Genomic DNA, 16881 nt, shown 5'->3' with positions numbered 1-16881 from the left:
CGAAGTAGGCGTTAAAAATAAACTTGTCGACCGCCATTTTATTCTATTGATTGGTGTTCGAGTTCACTTTCGATTGCCCGTTTGTTTCTCAGTCCTCATTTTGCGAAACGATAGCGAGAATCGAATTCTATTAATGAAACATTACTTTCTCATTCCGCTTTGGCTTTCTCCACGTACGTCAGCGAAAACTAAGCAAAAGGAGAAGAGAATGCCGTAAATGCGCGAAAATTCCTTCGAAATGAGAAACCGAGTGAGGGCTTTCTCGTCCCAGATGAGAGGTCCGAGTAATTTCCGGTTAAAAATTTAGAAAAAGAAAAAAAATCGCTCGGACCATTCCGAAGACAAAACAAAACAGAGAAACTTTTCGCATTTCGCTGCCGCCGAGTCTTTCCGTTTCCGCCCGATACTTTTATGGGTCGGTCGCTACTCCGTTTTTTGTCTCTCCCGAAGAGAACGTCGCTTGGACCGAAACGAAAACTTTGGCGTTAGAAAAGCGACGGTACCTTGAGTATCCTGGCTCTGACTCGAATTCCCGAACGTTTATCCTTTTTGGTCCTCCTCGAGCGCAGGTCGTCGAGCACCGCGGCCGGCGACATCTTCGATGGTTTGCGGAGATCCGCCCTCTGTTCGGCCGTCTTCTTCGCCGCGTAATCTGACCCCGAGAGGGCGGCGGGCCGCTCGCGCCGTATCCGTGACGTCGCTTCGATAATATGCGAAATTCGATACTCTGGTATCGACGCCAGATTCCCGTTAGCCTTTGCGATCTCGAACCCGAACGACAGTCGAATCGAGTATTGTCCGCCACGCCGCCAACTCGGACGCGTGACGGAGCGATTCTTCGGTCCCGGAAGGGTTGCCGTTAGGATCGGCGTCGTTAACGCGTGGCGGTGTCGCGTTTCTGCCGAGGGTGGCGTAGTGCCCGGTACCGACCGGTACCGAATCGACGACTCGGCCCGTTACATCCGTTCTAAATTCGATACGGTCTCTCGGAACCAACCAAAGTAATAAATGAATTTCTTCCGGTTAATAATTTCTTCTATTTATAACTAATTGATTAATTAACTTTTAAAACGAAATTATAAAACCCCAATATAGAAAACATACAGAACCTCTCATTTCCGCCGGAAGAGATCGATGGTGCGGGACGATAAAATCGTAGCCTTCGATCGGCTATAGATTTCGTTTTTATAGATTCTTGCCGGAAGTGGTACTCACCTGCGGATCGGAAGCGGTCCTGGGAAAGGAATGCGGTGACGGCACCGAGTGTCTCCACCTCTTGACCCGACCGTCCCATTCTTCCGCCGATAAAGGATCTCTGCGGAAGGAAAGATCGCCGAGTGAGGCCGGAGGTCGAAGGTCGTTTCCGGTGGATAAATACCCTACGGGTTTCGACGAAAGACTGTTTCGGTCTTTCTCTCGAGGTCGAACGATGGGTATTCTATCTCCGAGAGCGAGTTCTCTTCTTAAACTCTGCGCCGTGGCTCTGTCTTCGTTCAGAGAATCTGAAAAAATACAAAAAGTCAATCCCGCATCCGATCTCTTATTGATTCTTTTCGAAAATAGTAAAATGCCGCTTTTTATTTCTCCGTTTTTCGGGTGAATAGCTCCTAACGGGAATGCGCGGAAAACAGATTGAACCGGTTTTATTAATTTAATTATATTTATTGACAAAATTTATTTTAAATATTACACTGCACCAATAGTTGAAAGAAACGTCACAGCATAAATTAATGCTATTTCCATATCTCCTGAAGGCGTGGCAAAAAAACGAAAAAAAAATGGAACAAAAACAAAGATTGAATACAAACATTAACAAAAATAATTATAAATTGAACTTTAAAATACACCAATGGAGGAATTCCATTTCCATCAAATCACATACCGCGATATGATATCATATCATATATCTCCGTAAATATTCGTAGTAATTAGCTTCAGACTTATCCTTCGGGAAGTAATATTAAACCACTTTCCTCCCCTTGATGGTGAAATGCGATATCTAGGCCCACTCCCAAAAAAACACTTGAAAATTTCAAGATCCCATTTTTGAAAAGATCTGAACTACAACTATTCCGTTTTTACTAATTTTTCCTAATCTGGAGGATCTAATCCATTGATGTCTGGTCCAATCCTTCTCCTCTCACTCTTCATTTACAAATATAGTATTTCTCTGACTTCATGCATAATTAATTTTATATTAAAAATTATATTATTATTATTACTATCATCCAGAGTCGAATAGTTCTTAAATTTTTCAAATAAAAAAAAACAGAATTTTATTTTCCATACTCCGATGTTGGCATTGATATTTCAGCGGAAGATTTTTTTTTAAATCATCGTACATTTCTGTACAGCTCACTTGCTGGATAAAGAGGATAAAAGTACTGTATAGTAAAACGCCAGTTATCTGAATTAATAATCTATGTGTTAACACAGATAAGGTAAATTTTTGTTTAGATAATAAGAATAAGCATGTAAACGTTTATCTATCAATTGGAAATCAAAGTAAACAAGAAAATTAGTCAAGTCAATAATATATAATGCCTAGGTACAATGCTTAGATGATAAATTTCGAGGGAATCTGCATGTGAATAACCTTATATTAGCGTTAGGTATTCACAAGTATAATAAAAAGGATATATTTTAAACTTCAAATTGATCAAACTCTGAAAAAGTCCGACTGGCCAAAGAGTAGCATTTAAATAAATAAATAAAATAAAATATATGGATCTCGAGCCATCCGCAATATGCGGATAATTAGATTTTGTTTAAAATAATTACCCTTTTCTATCCAAACACCTCGTTATGTACAGTACGTTTGTACTTAATTACGTGCAAATAAAATATTAAATGTGGAAACGTACCTAAAAATAAATGTAATTTATTTTCTACATTTAGAAAAAAATTATTTTTTTTTATGCCTATACATACATGTCTATTTATTTTTAATAAAATTGGATGGCAAACCAGTTAATTAGTTTTACTGTATTACAAGTAGCTGTTTTACTTAACACAGATCATGCATTGATGTTGCAAGAAAGTCGGCTAATTTAATTGACTAACTGTAAAAAATCAATATACAGTAAAACCCCACTAAGTCGAACACCCGTAGTGAAGAACCAGTGTCCAAGTTAGTGGGGTGCCCAGGTTAGAGAGGTGAGCGTTCCTGCAGATATGCACTACACACCTACATGAAAACCACGTTTACTGCACCTGTGTTTTGCTGAATATAATGATCGAAAATGCATGTAAATATAATATTGTACATGTTACAGAATTCAACAAAGTATCATCAAACCAACTTGTAAGGTATGAGTTGTAATGTCTTGTCTACATATAATACAGTATTAATTATGCTAATATGACTTTTCATAGAAACACGCTGATACGCTTTAGTAAAGTACATTATTTAAGATAAATTATCTGGAAAAACAACCTGCTTTGATTCTGCAATCAATAGAAACATACTTATTTATACAGTAAACACGTTGTGTTTATTTTTTTTGCCGAATAATACTGTTACACGAGATTGATAAATATGTGTCAGTCTTGGACTTTCTCAGTTCCTTTTATATTTCTCCTCTAATCTCAAGCACCTTCTTCACAACATCAGTTTGACAATGTGTAAATGCATAACGTTCAAGTTCTGTATTATGTACAGTACGAGAGCAGACTGATCTGGTGTTTTCTGTTCCTCTATTTTCGATGCCTTCCACATCATCCGATGCATTATTTAATGCAACATTATCATTTCCACATGATTTTGCAACAATATTTTTAAGAATACTCTCCGAATCACCATGAAATACTATGAATCTCTAACACATCATTGATATATTAGATTTTTAGATTTTATAGGTTAAGTGATCTTTACTGTAATAAACTTCATACCTTCTGTGATCAACTATGCATGTGAACAACTGCATGGATATCACGATCTTATTCTTTAACCCTCTTTTCTCCAAATCCCCTCCCTTTACAATAACAATCACCACATGCCATCTGTGGGCCAAGCAAACACGCTTTAATCCGTCATTTGCTGTCATTTAGTGTCCAACTTGCAACCACAAAGAGTGGTTTAACGTAGACAAATGTAAACATATGACAGTGGAAATAAGGTGTCCAGTTTAGGGACGTTGTAATACATTATAATGCATGTAATTTTGTCCGGTGCAACCAAGTTAGTGGGATGTTCAGGTTAGAGAGGTGTCCAACTTTTGAAGTTTTACTATATTATTAAATGCAGTGTATAATTTTTAAAAAGTTTTCCCAAATTCATTTATGTTATTAAAATAATTATAACCACTTGTTTTTTTTTATGTTACCCATTCCTCCCCGACGTGGTCTTTTCTTATATCCCTAATGGAGACACGTGATTTACGAATGAATAATTCCACTCTTTGCGCTCGTTCGTTGTTTTTCTTTTTGTAAACATCTGAAAAGGACTCGTGTTAATTTTTAAATAATAAAAAAAATATTTCTTTATATAGCTAACAGATGGCGCACTTATTAATTCGTCAGCCAACTGTTAACAGGTGGTGTTGCTCACCCATGTGCGAACAACATCTTCGAAAAAGGAATAACGATGGACACGTTAGTATCACTTAAGACATCGTCCGGGAACTAACATAACCGAAAGAATCTCTGACTGTAAAGGTAACTTAAAACCCATTTTTCCATAAAAATAATTTTAATATTAGATTCGACTTTTTTTTCAGAGGGTTTCGCATTGACATTGTAACGCATAATTTTTTTTTACATTTAAAATAATAGAAAAGGGGCTCCCGGTTATAACTTGTTTTTCGGCAACGAATTACGGACGTTAGGCGGGAAATCACATAAATGTGATGAAGAAAGGGCCTAAAATAAATTACAGAAAGATTTTTTCGTATAATTTATTCATAAAACATCATATAAATTAGAATCAATTACTGGAGTTTCGCGTTTAGGTATATTACAAACAAAAAGGGAAAAATATAATACGTACAGTAGTATATAATAGCTTTTAATACTCTTAAATTATACATTTATACCGGCTATTTATGGTTTTGAATGGCTTATTTATACCTGTTTTATTTTCGGTAGAATGGATTTCCGAATTTTTATACCAGAATAGTTGTCCAATAGTTAATCTTTTCGGAAGTATCTGTCTTCGACTCAAACTATTATAAAAAACGTCTGTAATTACTACGTACTTGTTTACAATTCCAATGAATCCAGTTTTAACTAGATGATTGATGTGAAAAGACTAGTTTCTTTTATATTACAGATAAAGATATTTTATATTATTTGTTGTCCATTCTTTTTAATATTCTACGTATCATGGAATGTCCTCGATATTTCACTTCGTATTTTTGTTGGCAGAAAACGATAAAAATGATTTTATCCGTGTTAACTCGAAGTTTATTAAATTTTAAATTAAGAATTAGATTTTATTCATTTCGGTACCTTTAATTTTACCAGAATTAGTCAAGGATATATCGCTGGCATAAACGATTGCGGGCCGATATAACCTTATAATATGAAACGTTAATGTAATTATTGGTATAAATTACAAGTAAAGCCTAATTAGTTGTATTTTAATTCATATTTCAAACATAAAATCATTCTATCATATTTATTCGGAAGATGTTCAATTTTCTCGATAATATATCCTGATTTATTACTTAATAGGTTAAATCCAATTTTGAATATTATCTAAATTAACAACAGTAATAAACTGAAACAATAAAAGAATTCAAAACTAAAGTTCCACTCAATCTTAAAAATATACACTCTTTGATAAAGAAGTTACGAACCAAGGAGGAGGTATTGGAATCGAATGAAACTTTATTAGACCAGGTAAGCCAAAAAAGTATGGTAACTCGATGAAGACATTTTTGGAAAGCTCTAGCACTGTACAGTCGGGCATTATCTGGCTGAAAAATTGGTGTTTGCAGCCCCGCCGTGAAAAGCAATACATGAAGGTGCAGGATTTTCTTGAACGTACCACCGCTGTGCAGTCAATGATCGACTATAATACGAAATGGTTTCTCGGACAAGCACACCAGCAGTGGGAGCAGTGTGGCGCTGGACAGTTCGGAGTAAAGGCAGGATTGAACACTCGCGAATGATCTTCCACACTCACGCATGATCGTCCGTTTTCCGAACAGAATCGGGATTGGTCGCTAAAGACAAAACGCTACCAATCCGTAGACCTCCGTGCTATTCTATCGTGACAACACCGCAACCGAATCCAACGATGTTAGCACTGATGTACTTCCTGGGAGCTTCCTTGATGCTCCCAAGAGCCTCTTCGTAATGAAAAAATTAATAAAAATGCTAGATATAGAAAGGATGGTGACAAAGACGTCGTTACAGCTGTCCGTGATTGTTTCACGATCGGACGACCGTCTCTCCTGGTCTGTTTGGGGTGTCCAGAGCTTGCTCGCAGTGTGTGTGCCCCGACGTATCTATTGCCTCAACACCTCTTCAGTCAGATCAAATGGCGTGCAGTTCGGCAAAATGGCCATCCTACTTCCTTCCGCACGATGATGAGGCCTTTCTCAAACTCTGCCAGCTGCACATAATTTTTTTGAATGCATCGTACAGGCATATCTGGCATTCGAAGAACTCCAAACAGCAAGTTCAGATTACGGCGACCTTTTAAATCAAAATATGTTATGTACGTACTGTACGCTATTTGAAATCCGCCGTTAAATATTCGAAGAGAGAAAGAAGTAGCCTATTTATAGCACTTCCGTGCGATGTTAGACTTATATGATTGGTAAAATATACATCACTGTCTTAAATGAAACTGATTAGCTACGTGCGACATATTTTATGCTTATTTTTGGCGCTCTTTCGAAGACATCAATTTGGCAATGGCAACAGAATCGTCCGATTGTGTGGGTGCGTATAAACTACAGTAGAATCTGATTATTGTAGACACCGAGATATCATCAGTCATTTAAGGTCTGTTGCACGAATTACCGTTTAAACTACGTTTTCTGTAGGATAAGTTTAACCTCGTTGCTAATCAAAAGAATAAGCTACTGTTCATTGCTCAAATTACTTTAGGTCTATTCGTTTCATGTAAAAAGTCTATACTTTGACATCCAGTTAACATCAGTACACTAACTCTTAAGTTGTTCGAATCGTCAGTCTAGTGTCTCAATGGCTGCGTTCAGCAAACTCAACAGTCCCGGAGCTGTTGAGTATTTTTTTACTGAACGCCCCTATACAGTAGCGCTGTTTCGGAACATGTTTGGTGTTTTGACGTCACATTTAGTAGAGTCATTTACGTTACTTATCGCTAGCTGAAACTGACCAATAATGACTGCTTCCTGTTCCAACGCATGCGTCACTCATCGTAACTACGTAACAGTTATCAATTGAAATATCTTTGCTCAATTACAACTGTTGACTGCTGAACGCAGCCAATGTATACCTGGGATTTACAGTCACCTGGGCTACCGATAACTGGGCGCTGGACATTTGGGCAACAAAATATGAGATCAATAATATACAAAATCTAAAAATTTTTTTATTGTTTTATTTATTAAAATAATCATTCTTTTCTATTGATCTACTTTCCGGTAAATTTAAATGATATTGTTTAATAAACGAGTTAAAAGAACGATTTTGTAATTAACAAACATATTTATATATATTAATACTTTAATTTTTATTTATTTATTTTTACAAGTGAATAGAAAAGTCTCGAAGGAGAGTTGATATCTACCCTCCAAAATTAACAAATATACATAAAACAAAGACAACAATTACTAACTACATAAACTTACATAAAATTAAAAATACATTACAATAAGTACAATATACGTTAGAACAAAAAAGTATAAAAGTTGTTTTCGAAGAACTGCTTTTCTTTGATCCGCTTTGTTAATCGCTTCTGGTACACAATAGAGAGGTTGCGACCGAAGTTGTCATCTCTAAAACGTGAACGTCGAACGTTGAGCGCCGCCATCTTGTAAACCTAGAAGTTTGACAAATGGGGTTTGGAACGTCGAGCATGATTCCAACGACGTTCCAAACCCCATTTGTCAAACTTCTAGGTTTACAAGATGGCGGCGCTCAACGTTCGACGTTCACGTTTTAGAGATGACAACTTCGGTCGCAACCTCTCTAATAAATAACGATGTTGATGCTACGTACGTTGTTCCAAAACATTTCCTTTTCCTAAGTTTGAAATAACTCGTAACTCATAGTTCATAACTAATAAAAATCGTACATTGTCTTAACCATATTTATGTATATTTTAACAATATTTACACAAAACAATGAAATTAATTAATTAATTTAAAATATCCGCCAAATTGTATGCTTGCTAAGCGTGAAAAATTTTTTTAAGTTTCTGTTGCCCTAATGATGGTCGTCCATTGTAAATCGCAGAGTTATCGTGTACCCGATTCCCAAAGGGGTCGAGATAGACCAATTGGGGATCAATAAAAATTTAAAAAGAGGTCGATGGAACTCAAGGGATCAAATCGGGTCAGTGGAAAAATCAGATACTTACTTTTACAGAAATTTTCAGATAATTTTTAAATAAGAATAATAACCCATCTTATCAAAACCAGGTAAACAAGATGGAAGAGCGAAAATGAATAAGAGATAGCGTGAAATGGATTGGAGTGTAGAAAACTTCTGGAATGGATACCTCATTTAAATGGAAGAAAAATAACAGTATGAGTCCGAGAATAACTAATTTTTCTTCTGTATATAAAACCTCAGGAATCCATGTCCGAAGTTTTGTCCCATATTTTTGAATTACCCTCTGCCTCTGGCATTTTATCAACGCGTCACTCCGTGTTGATAACGCTCAATGTTGCAACACCAACGTTTTGATCTCCTCTAATGTTATCCTCGAAGACATCAATCGTGCGGGGTTTGTTACAGTACTCTCTTCCTTAAGTTAACCACACGAAAAGAAGTGAAAGATCGGGCGACCGATCATGGAGATGACAGCCTAAAAAACTCTGTATTTTCGCCATTGGCTCATGTGATGTGTGAAAGTTGCTCCGTCTTAATGGAAGTCAAGTTGTTCAACGAATTCTGTGAAAAATTCGCACGTATGCAACGGTGTTCAGTGTTTCTCTAAAGAACAAGGAACCGAGTCGTACCACTACTGCCACCTAGCGGCCACGCCAGTACTCGATGTGTTTTCAACATAAGCAAAAAAAAACGCATTCTGAAACTCTCATCAATTTCCAATCATTCATTTAAGATTTATAACAAAAAAAAAATTGGGTTCGGTCCTATATGAATCACCCTATATTTATGTATTGTCACTCTTAGACGCTAGAGAAAAGAGTTTGACCGATATAAATGACTACGTAATAATTGTTCGAAAATCACGTAGGAGATACAAGTACCAATAATTCGTTCATGAAATTTAACGAAGAAACTCGTTTTCCTTTAATGAGATTTAAGCGATACTTTAAGAATGTGTATATACAATATACCTACCTATATACATGTGACGTCATAGCGTAAAACGATAAATCCATCGATAGAAGAATGAAGAAAATTGAAGTCCATATTGTATTCCCGGAATAGAAGCTTTATAAAGATATCAAATCTATCGGTAGTTGAAATGAAAATTAAATTTTCAGACGCTTTGTCATTTCGATAAATTATAAAATTTAATAAAATACTTTAACCCAAATTTTTGTAATGCTTTTCTGTTAAAAACAACAGTTAACTTGCATACCAGAGTTTAAGGTAATTCCAAAAGCGCAGTAGCAACGTTTTAAAATGAGCCCAGTAATTTATTATTCTCGCGAGTTTTATTATCTATCGCTTCCCGGCTTTTTCGATGAATACATTTTAGCTGTATTAAAACTTAATTATTTAAATATAATTAATAATAATACAAATATTATATAAATTAACGTATATAATGTTTAGAGAACTCTACAGCATCATATCGTTTACAGCCCCTACTTCAGAGATGGTTAACTTTTTCGAATCTGTGCTTGCAAAAGTTGCAGAGTTGAAACAACTACTGTGTTTTTAAAATATATAAAGTAAATATAAGCTACTCTAATTACAATAAATTTAAGAAAAACTGACTGAGAACAGATAAACCGAGCTCGATACAAAGCCAGAATTATAAATAAAGTTAAAATAAAATGAAAATACACAATAAAATAAACGAAACAGTATGATACATTATGTTCCTGGCAAATTCCTCCGACGTTTCGTGTTGAGCACGCGTGGCACAGATTCGCCACTTCTGCCCTAGATAAATTATACGAATGCGTCTAAGTGGCATAAGCGAGTCCATTTCATACGAAACGGACTGTCATTGAATTAATAGGTTTTCTTATAAGTTGCATTGCTTATTAGTTCGTTACTTAACTATTCATCGTTTAAACGTGCCCTATATTTAAGAAATCTAGCACCGATATGTACGAATCATCACAAAACATTCGAATTCCACGCAGAAATTTGTCTTCCATATTATTTGGTGAAATTGAAAATAAATATCAAATAAATTCTGAGGAATTTCCCACTTTTCGACAGGAAGCGTATAACTGAAAATGTAGAAAGAGGAAAAGTGTTTAAATTTCTTAAATCTGTTTCTAAGTTTACACTTGAAATTAATTGACGAGTGATCGATATTCATATTAAAAGCGAACAACATTTCGAAATTTTAAAAACCAGACGCGAATATACATTGAAACCCGAACGGGCAAAACATGTTTGACTTCGGGCGGAATTCGAATTCGCGACTGATGATGATGAGTAAACCCCTCAAACGCTGTCGGCGATTACCGCTCTGGAGTACCCGGGAACGAATCCGAACGGGTCGAAAAACTCCAGAAAATGTTCAGATGTAGTCCCTTTCCTCACCACCCGCTCACCTCTATGACCGAATCCATAATATACTTGATAAAAAAAGACCCGCTTACTTGTTAGTGCCCATAGATTAGAGAATTAAAAAAAAATCCTCAAACGCTCCGCATCTTCCGTACTGATCGAGTATCCAATACGAGGCGGCTAGGCTCTGCTTTTGCCCATTTCATACAAATTAGAGGTGTCACGAGCGCAAAAATAATGCCCGATCAAAAAAAAAGAAAAAAACACAAGGATTAGGTTTGGATTAGAACCAGACTTCCTGGCGATGCGGAAGAATCTCTCATCTCATTGGCTTTTATATGAGAACCAATATTTAATCGACGTTCATACATTTCATTTAATTCGAGACAGAATTTGCCAGTTTAAGTAAAACCTTAATTTATTTCGTGCGAAAAATATAAGTTAAATAATGGAAGAGTTACTTTATTCCAAAGTTACTCGTTCGTTTGATTTATTACCGCATTCGAAATAGAAAATAGTCATTCTATCAATAGCCAGTGTAATAATAAAATTTGTGTACATTTTGTAATCTATTATTTCTTCTTTTTTTACAATCAATGGCATTAACTATCAACCGATTAAGGAAATTGTAGAAGAGGAAAGAGCCTCGTTAGAACGGACGATATTTCCGTCACACGCCATATACGAAGCATAAAAATCATCAACGCGCAAACGTTTGTTACGTGTTTACTTGCTTCTAATTTGAAATCTCGGATCGTTATTGATAGAACGGCGAGATTTTCGAGTCCCAAATACGAAATTTTTGGCAGTTAAATACGTAGAGAAAGAAAATTTTCTTTTTTGAACATTTCCCTAGAAACATCGAAATATTCGGAGCGTCCAAGCGATACGTAAACATTTCGAATCGCTATTCCAAATTAACACGAACGTGGTCTATTTATTTTTGAGTTACGACGAGTTTGGTCTTCCGCATTTCGTAAAGGCTTACTAGGACAAAACCGAATTCTAATTTGTCTACCTATCGACCGGATAAAAGGTGGAGAATTCTCGTCCAAGGACAATATCGTTTCCTACGAGAACTATACTAGAAGTTTCTTAGCGACGCGTTGGAATGGGACGAAACTCTAAGCCACACTGCGAAAAAACAAATGCGGAACCGGTCACAACGCCACAATTTAAAGAAAAATTCCGGAAGAAGGGGAAAGCGTTTCCGTCGCCCGTCTAACTTTCTCGTCTTTTATAAAAGCCACGTTGGGCCAAAAACCGGTCCACGGGAGCGCAAGCGGGGAGAAAACTACTTCGACCCAAAAACAAAAGTCGGCCGCAAGACTAGACAATGGAACTCTTTTGTCCGCTTCGATCGCGGCTAAAGAGCTGCCATTAAAGTTTTCAAAAGACGATGTCTTTTGTCCGCCATGGATTCAATGGAGCCAAACGCTATTACAATTAATTAGCACTCTAATTACGACTTCGTTCCGTTATCACGTTCCGCTAATCGGTCCCGTGGCGCCATCTGTCGACGGCGACTCGGACTTAACTTTCGAAAACAAACTTTTTACCTGAGGACGCGGCGGCTAAAATTCGCAGAAATCGTAACGAAAACCTGCACGGCGATTAAATTACGAGAGATTTTGACCCTTCTCGTCGGTATTTCTTCTGTGTTCGGACCGACGCTGGAAAGAACCGAGCGGTGACTGGTGACCCCGGTCGAAATCGGAAAAAACTTTGCGTCCCGTTTATCCGGCGGAAGGCTGCCCGACCCGCCGCCCTCGGCCTCCTTCCGGACGCGCTAACGGTCGCGTGCCTAGAAAACGGCGTCGCGTCCGAAGGAATTGGCGCGCACGGGGAAGTGTACTCACCGAAGATGTCGAGTAGGAAACTAGTGAGCAGACAAGGAGAGACGGCTTCCAGAGTGGCGCAGAACTCGCGAAAGACGGCGAACCCCTTTTTTGACAGGATGTCGACCAACGCATCCACTTTCTTCTCCTGGTTTCTCTCGTTTCTGGTGGCCTGTTCTTCGTCCGCACCGATCAGTCCTTTCTGGCGCAGCGCGTAGACGATCTTGTCCGCGTCCGAGGCACCGATTTTCGACTTGTGCCTCTCCAGAACCCTCCACAAACCCGTCACCCCCGCCATTTTGTCGTCGCGCGGACTGGACCGACGCTGGCCCGGCGGCGCCATCTGGCGACGGCGGCCGAACCTCGCCGGAGGACGCCCGCCCGGTCCGGGGTTAACGGACCCCGGACGCTCTCTTCCCTGCCTCCGTTCCTTTCCACGGTCTCCGTCGCTTCCCCCCGTTCCGCCATCTGGAGGTCTCCACCTCAACTAACTTTTCCAATACGCTTACTTTTTTTTTCTCCGATAATTTCTTTCCTATCAGATTCCTCGCGTAGTCTTATTTTTAACTTTTTATATTTTCGCGACATTTATTTCTATCACATCGACGACTCGTCGGCTTCGAAAGAGATTCGGACGATATCCGATAACGGGCTACCGACTTCCATCGCGTAAAAAATTCGCTTTCCCGGAAACACGTCACGAACGAGAAAAAACCTGGATGCATATTGCAAGGTCGAAGAATTCGGATTTGAATCGATGCCACGCTCCATTTTACAAATCTGTATTAATCGAGATATTTATTCGACTTATTAAAAATATAAATTGACGGTTGGGCGAAACCACTTTCGCTCGCAATTAGGAATTTCCGCCACCAACGCGTGCTCGAATCTGGTCCGATCTATACCTTTCGAAAAAGATAATTATTTAATATGTCAAAATTTAAGTTTAACTTGCGAATTAGAAATTGCTTCTCCAGTCTTTCGAAAAATATTCTTAGTGGTACTATTAAAATTACATATGGGGAGGGAATTTCCTTGTCTTTATTATGTAAATAAATGAAAAATCAAGTAAATCAGAAGTCAGAACACTCATTTATTTATTTAAACATACAAGAATGCGCTTTATGTGAGCGTATGTTTTTTTTTTTTATTATTATTATATTATATTATTAGTATTGAATATTTATATTATTGGTGTAAATTTAATAAATTAATTATTCGAATTATTGTATCAAATCCGATTGGAGGTCAAACAACTTTTTCTATATTTTCTCTAAATGGGTGTGTCTAATGTGTAAAACGGTATCATTCAATTTAAATCGTAGCATTTAATATGTTGAAAGACATTTACAGCCATTTTAAGGTTATAAATGCTCAAGAACCGTTTTAAAGTTCTTGTTGAATATTACGAGTGACCTCACGAATACGTACGATAGATGCGATAGCGATTAAAATTTGAAGCCAGCGAAATCCATTAAAACGCGCGTAAAACAATTTAAATTTTAAAGCCAATTAACTATATGTAAAATTAGACATTTCTATGGAAATTCTTAAAGTCTCTCTCTTCTAACCGACTTAGTAGCTACTCACAATATTCCAACGCAAGTACGGAAGTATCTTTTCGATAATAAATGTAAGAAATTGAGCCGAACAAATTCTTTTGTATGAGCTGTTCCGCGTGCGTCTTATATACGAAATTTCATTTTTACTTTTTACTACCGATCGTTATACAAGTATAAAACAAGGAAAGTATGGGAATCGGTCAAGAATTTTACATTTTCGGACTTGGGGACTTTGAGACGTCGGAAAATTTTTTTTTTGTATGGGGGCACGACTTTGAAGAATCTTAAATAACTCCAGTCTTTTTTTGTTTAATAAATTAAGACATAGTCGCTCTGGAAACATTTTTTACTTCCCTAGACGATCTCCATTTTTTCTTTTGTTCTAGAACAATTTTTCTTTTAGATGACCGGACCTTTCTTTAGAGGCTACTCAGCCATCCAACATTAAAAAACGTTCTTTAAAAACAGGGTTAATCCAATTAAAATTATAAAAATTTTCTTAAAAATTGGAAAATGGGATCTTACGACGTCTTTTCTTACATCCATGTCCATTCGGGAGTTCGGGCCTTTATCCACTCAAAAAATGCGCTGGAAAAATGCGCTGTTTTTAAAGAACGTTTTTTAATGTTGGATGGCTGAGTAGCCTCTAAAGAAAGGTCCGGTCATCTAAAAGAAAAATTGTTCTAGAACAAAAGAAAAAATGGAGATCGTCTAGGGAAGTAAAAAATGTTTCCAGAGCGACTATGTCTTAATTTATTAAACAAAAATTTAACATCCGACGTACTTCAAAAAACTCCAGTCTTTATCGAAAATTTCTGAAATTTTGCAGGAAGGTTTCTGTATTACAGGATTAATGCTATTAAATTTTGGTGGTTAAAGGTCGAGGGTGGAAAGATACAAGGGGTCATTTGTCACACCTCAAGTGGGGTGGACTTAATGAAGATTTTACTCGTTATTAGCATTTTATTTATTTTTTTTTATACCGGGGTTCCTACCCACATTTTTGTTTTAAATTCCATGACTTCCTCTGATCAACTTTATACAAATTCCCCGGCCCTCACACCCCTTACAGTATGGCGCATTGACAAAGTAAAACATATGACTTACTATGCGCATACGCTATTGCTTCTCCAACTTTTTAATTAGTTGTTTTTTTAATTAACAGTTATATAGTTTTTATAATCGCGAAATTATTAAAACTAAAAATGAAATGTTTTATTAAATTAAAGTAGTTATTAATCCATAAACATAAATCTACGTGGCTTTGAAATATAGAAAAAAGCAAGTATTTATTTTTCATTAACAAATCTCTTATAATCCATATACAAAAGTATATATTTACTAGCGGATGGGCCCGGCGTTGCTCGGACAAAATTAATGATAGTTAAGATCAAGATTATTACATTATAGTCAACCTTACCCGTTTTCACAGAATGCAAGAATTGGGTTCCCCTGTATCCAGACTAATTAGAGAATTATTAGTCTAAAAATATGTTCGATTTCCCGCAAAAACGAAAAAAAACTGCATCTGCATCTTGCACGTCGCTTTCTCTTAACAATTCCATTGTTACGTAACACTTTTATTGTTGACAATTCCATTGTTATGTAACACTTCCATTTTCGATGGAAGTGTTAAGCCTTATTCCTGTTTCTCTCCCCCGTGGAAAAAAATTTCGAAAAATCCCTTCTTAGAGTGCGTTCTCGTGACGTACCCTAACTGCGTACCAAATTTCAACTCCTAACCGTTTGGGATCTGCGCTGATTATTATTATTATCAACTCGTCTCGATTATATATATATATATATATTAAGTTTATCCTTAATAAATTTCTCGAACTTCATAAAATATTAACAAACTGGAAAATTGTCTTGTTACTCCATCAAAATTATTAAAATGAAAACATTTCAATTATTATTATTATTTTTTTTTACTTTGCAAATTTTGTGTATGCTTCGGAGAAATTTTGGGTCCTGAAAATATTCTGCACCCCTCTTTATAAGTTGTATTGCACCACTTTACTTCTTGCTGCCTGCAGAGGCTACACTTATTCAAGCATGTTATCAGCAAAAAATCAACACAGCCGCGGCATATTCCCTGACTTTCCAGATGCGTAGTAACCCTGTTTATAAAACTCATCTCTAGCATCAAAATTAAGCTTTTTGCCGTTTTATAATTAATAAATATAAGTTTTTAAAATAAAATATCATAACAGATGGCATCACCAGTTTAAATTTTCCCCGGGAAAGTTATACAACTCGATGTCGGACTTTTTATGTAGCCATAATGACAGAAATAAAAGCGTTGTGTTTTGGCATTTAACGAGTATTAATAGATTTCTTAATATTTACTTACTAAAAATACACGTAATAATACAAATTATATTTTAGGGTTTAACAAATTTCGTATAGTTCTTATTTTTAATGTTAAGAATTTCTTGCTCCCTGAAAATAGTTGACGAACACGGATTCCCACCAGACCGAGAATTCTCAAATCGTTACAAAAATGTTTTGGTGAAACCGGTCGTCGATTATCTTTCGACCGTGTCATAATACAGTATAAAGGACGTGACGAGACGAATTCGACATATAACGTACATTTTGGCGCCGTATCTTTAAACGTTAAGAGAAAAATAACAATACTTCTCATACATAACGAATAC

General features: G+C 36.7%; 1 protein-coding gene and 1 long non-coding RNA gene across 2 annotated transcripts in view; one reads left to right on the top strand and one right to left on the bottom strand.

The window, feature by feature from the left end:
• LOC136980508 (tight junction protein ZO-1-like) overlaps positions 1-13004 on the bottom strand; it is a 69795-nt gene extending 56791 nt beyond the window's left edge. The window contains exons 1-2 of the mRNA XM_067276648.1: positions 12681-13004; positions 1216-1502 (exon numbers count right to left, since the gene is read on the bottom strand). Coding sequence (XP_067132749.1) covers positions 1216-1502; positions 12681-13002 — 609 coding nt within the window. The 5' untranslated portion in view covers positions 13003-13004. The remainder of the gene's footprint in view (positions 1-1215; positions 1503-12680) is intronic.
• LOC136980510 (uncharacterized) overlaps positions 4571-16881 on the top strand; it is a 31907-nt gene continuing 19596 nt past the window's right edge. Inside the window, exon 1 of the long non-coding RNA XR_010881567.1 lies at positions 4571-4656. This is a non-coding gene — a long non-coding RNA (uncharacterized lncRNA). The remainder of the gene's footprint in view (positions 4657-16881) is intronic.

The sequence above is a fragment of the Centruroides vittatus genome, unplaced genomic scaffold (genome assembly GCF_030686945.1).
Source record: "Centruroides vittatus isolate TY-2023 unplaced genomic scaffold, ASM3068694v2 contig_7, whole genome shotgun sequence".
Lineage (NCBI taxonomy): Eukaryota > Metazoa > Arthropoda > Arachnida > Scorpiones > Buthidae > Centruroides > Centruroides vittatus.
This window is presented reverse-complemented; position numbering and strand designations above follow the sequence as displayed.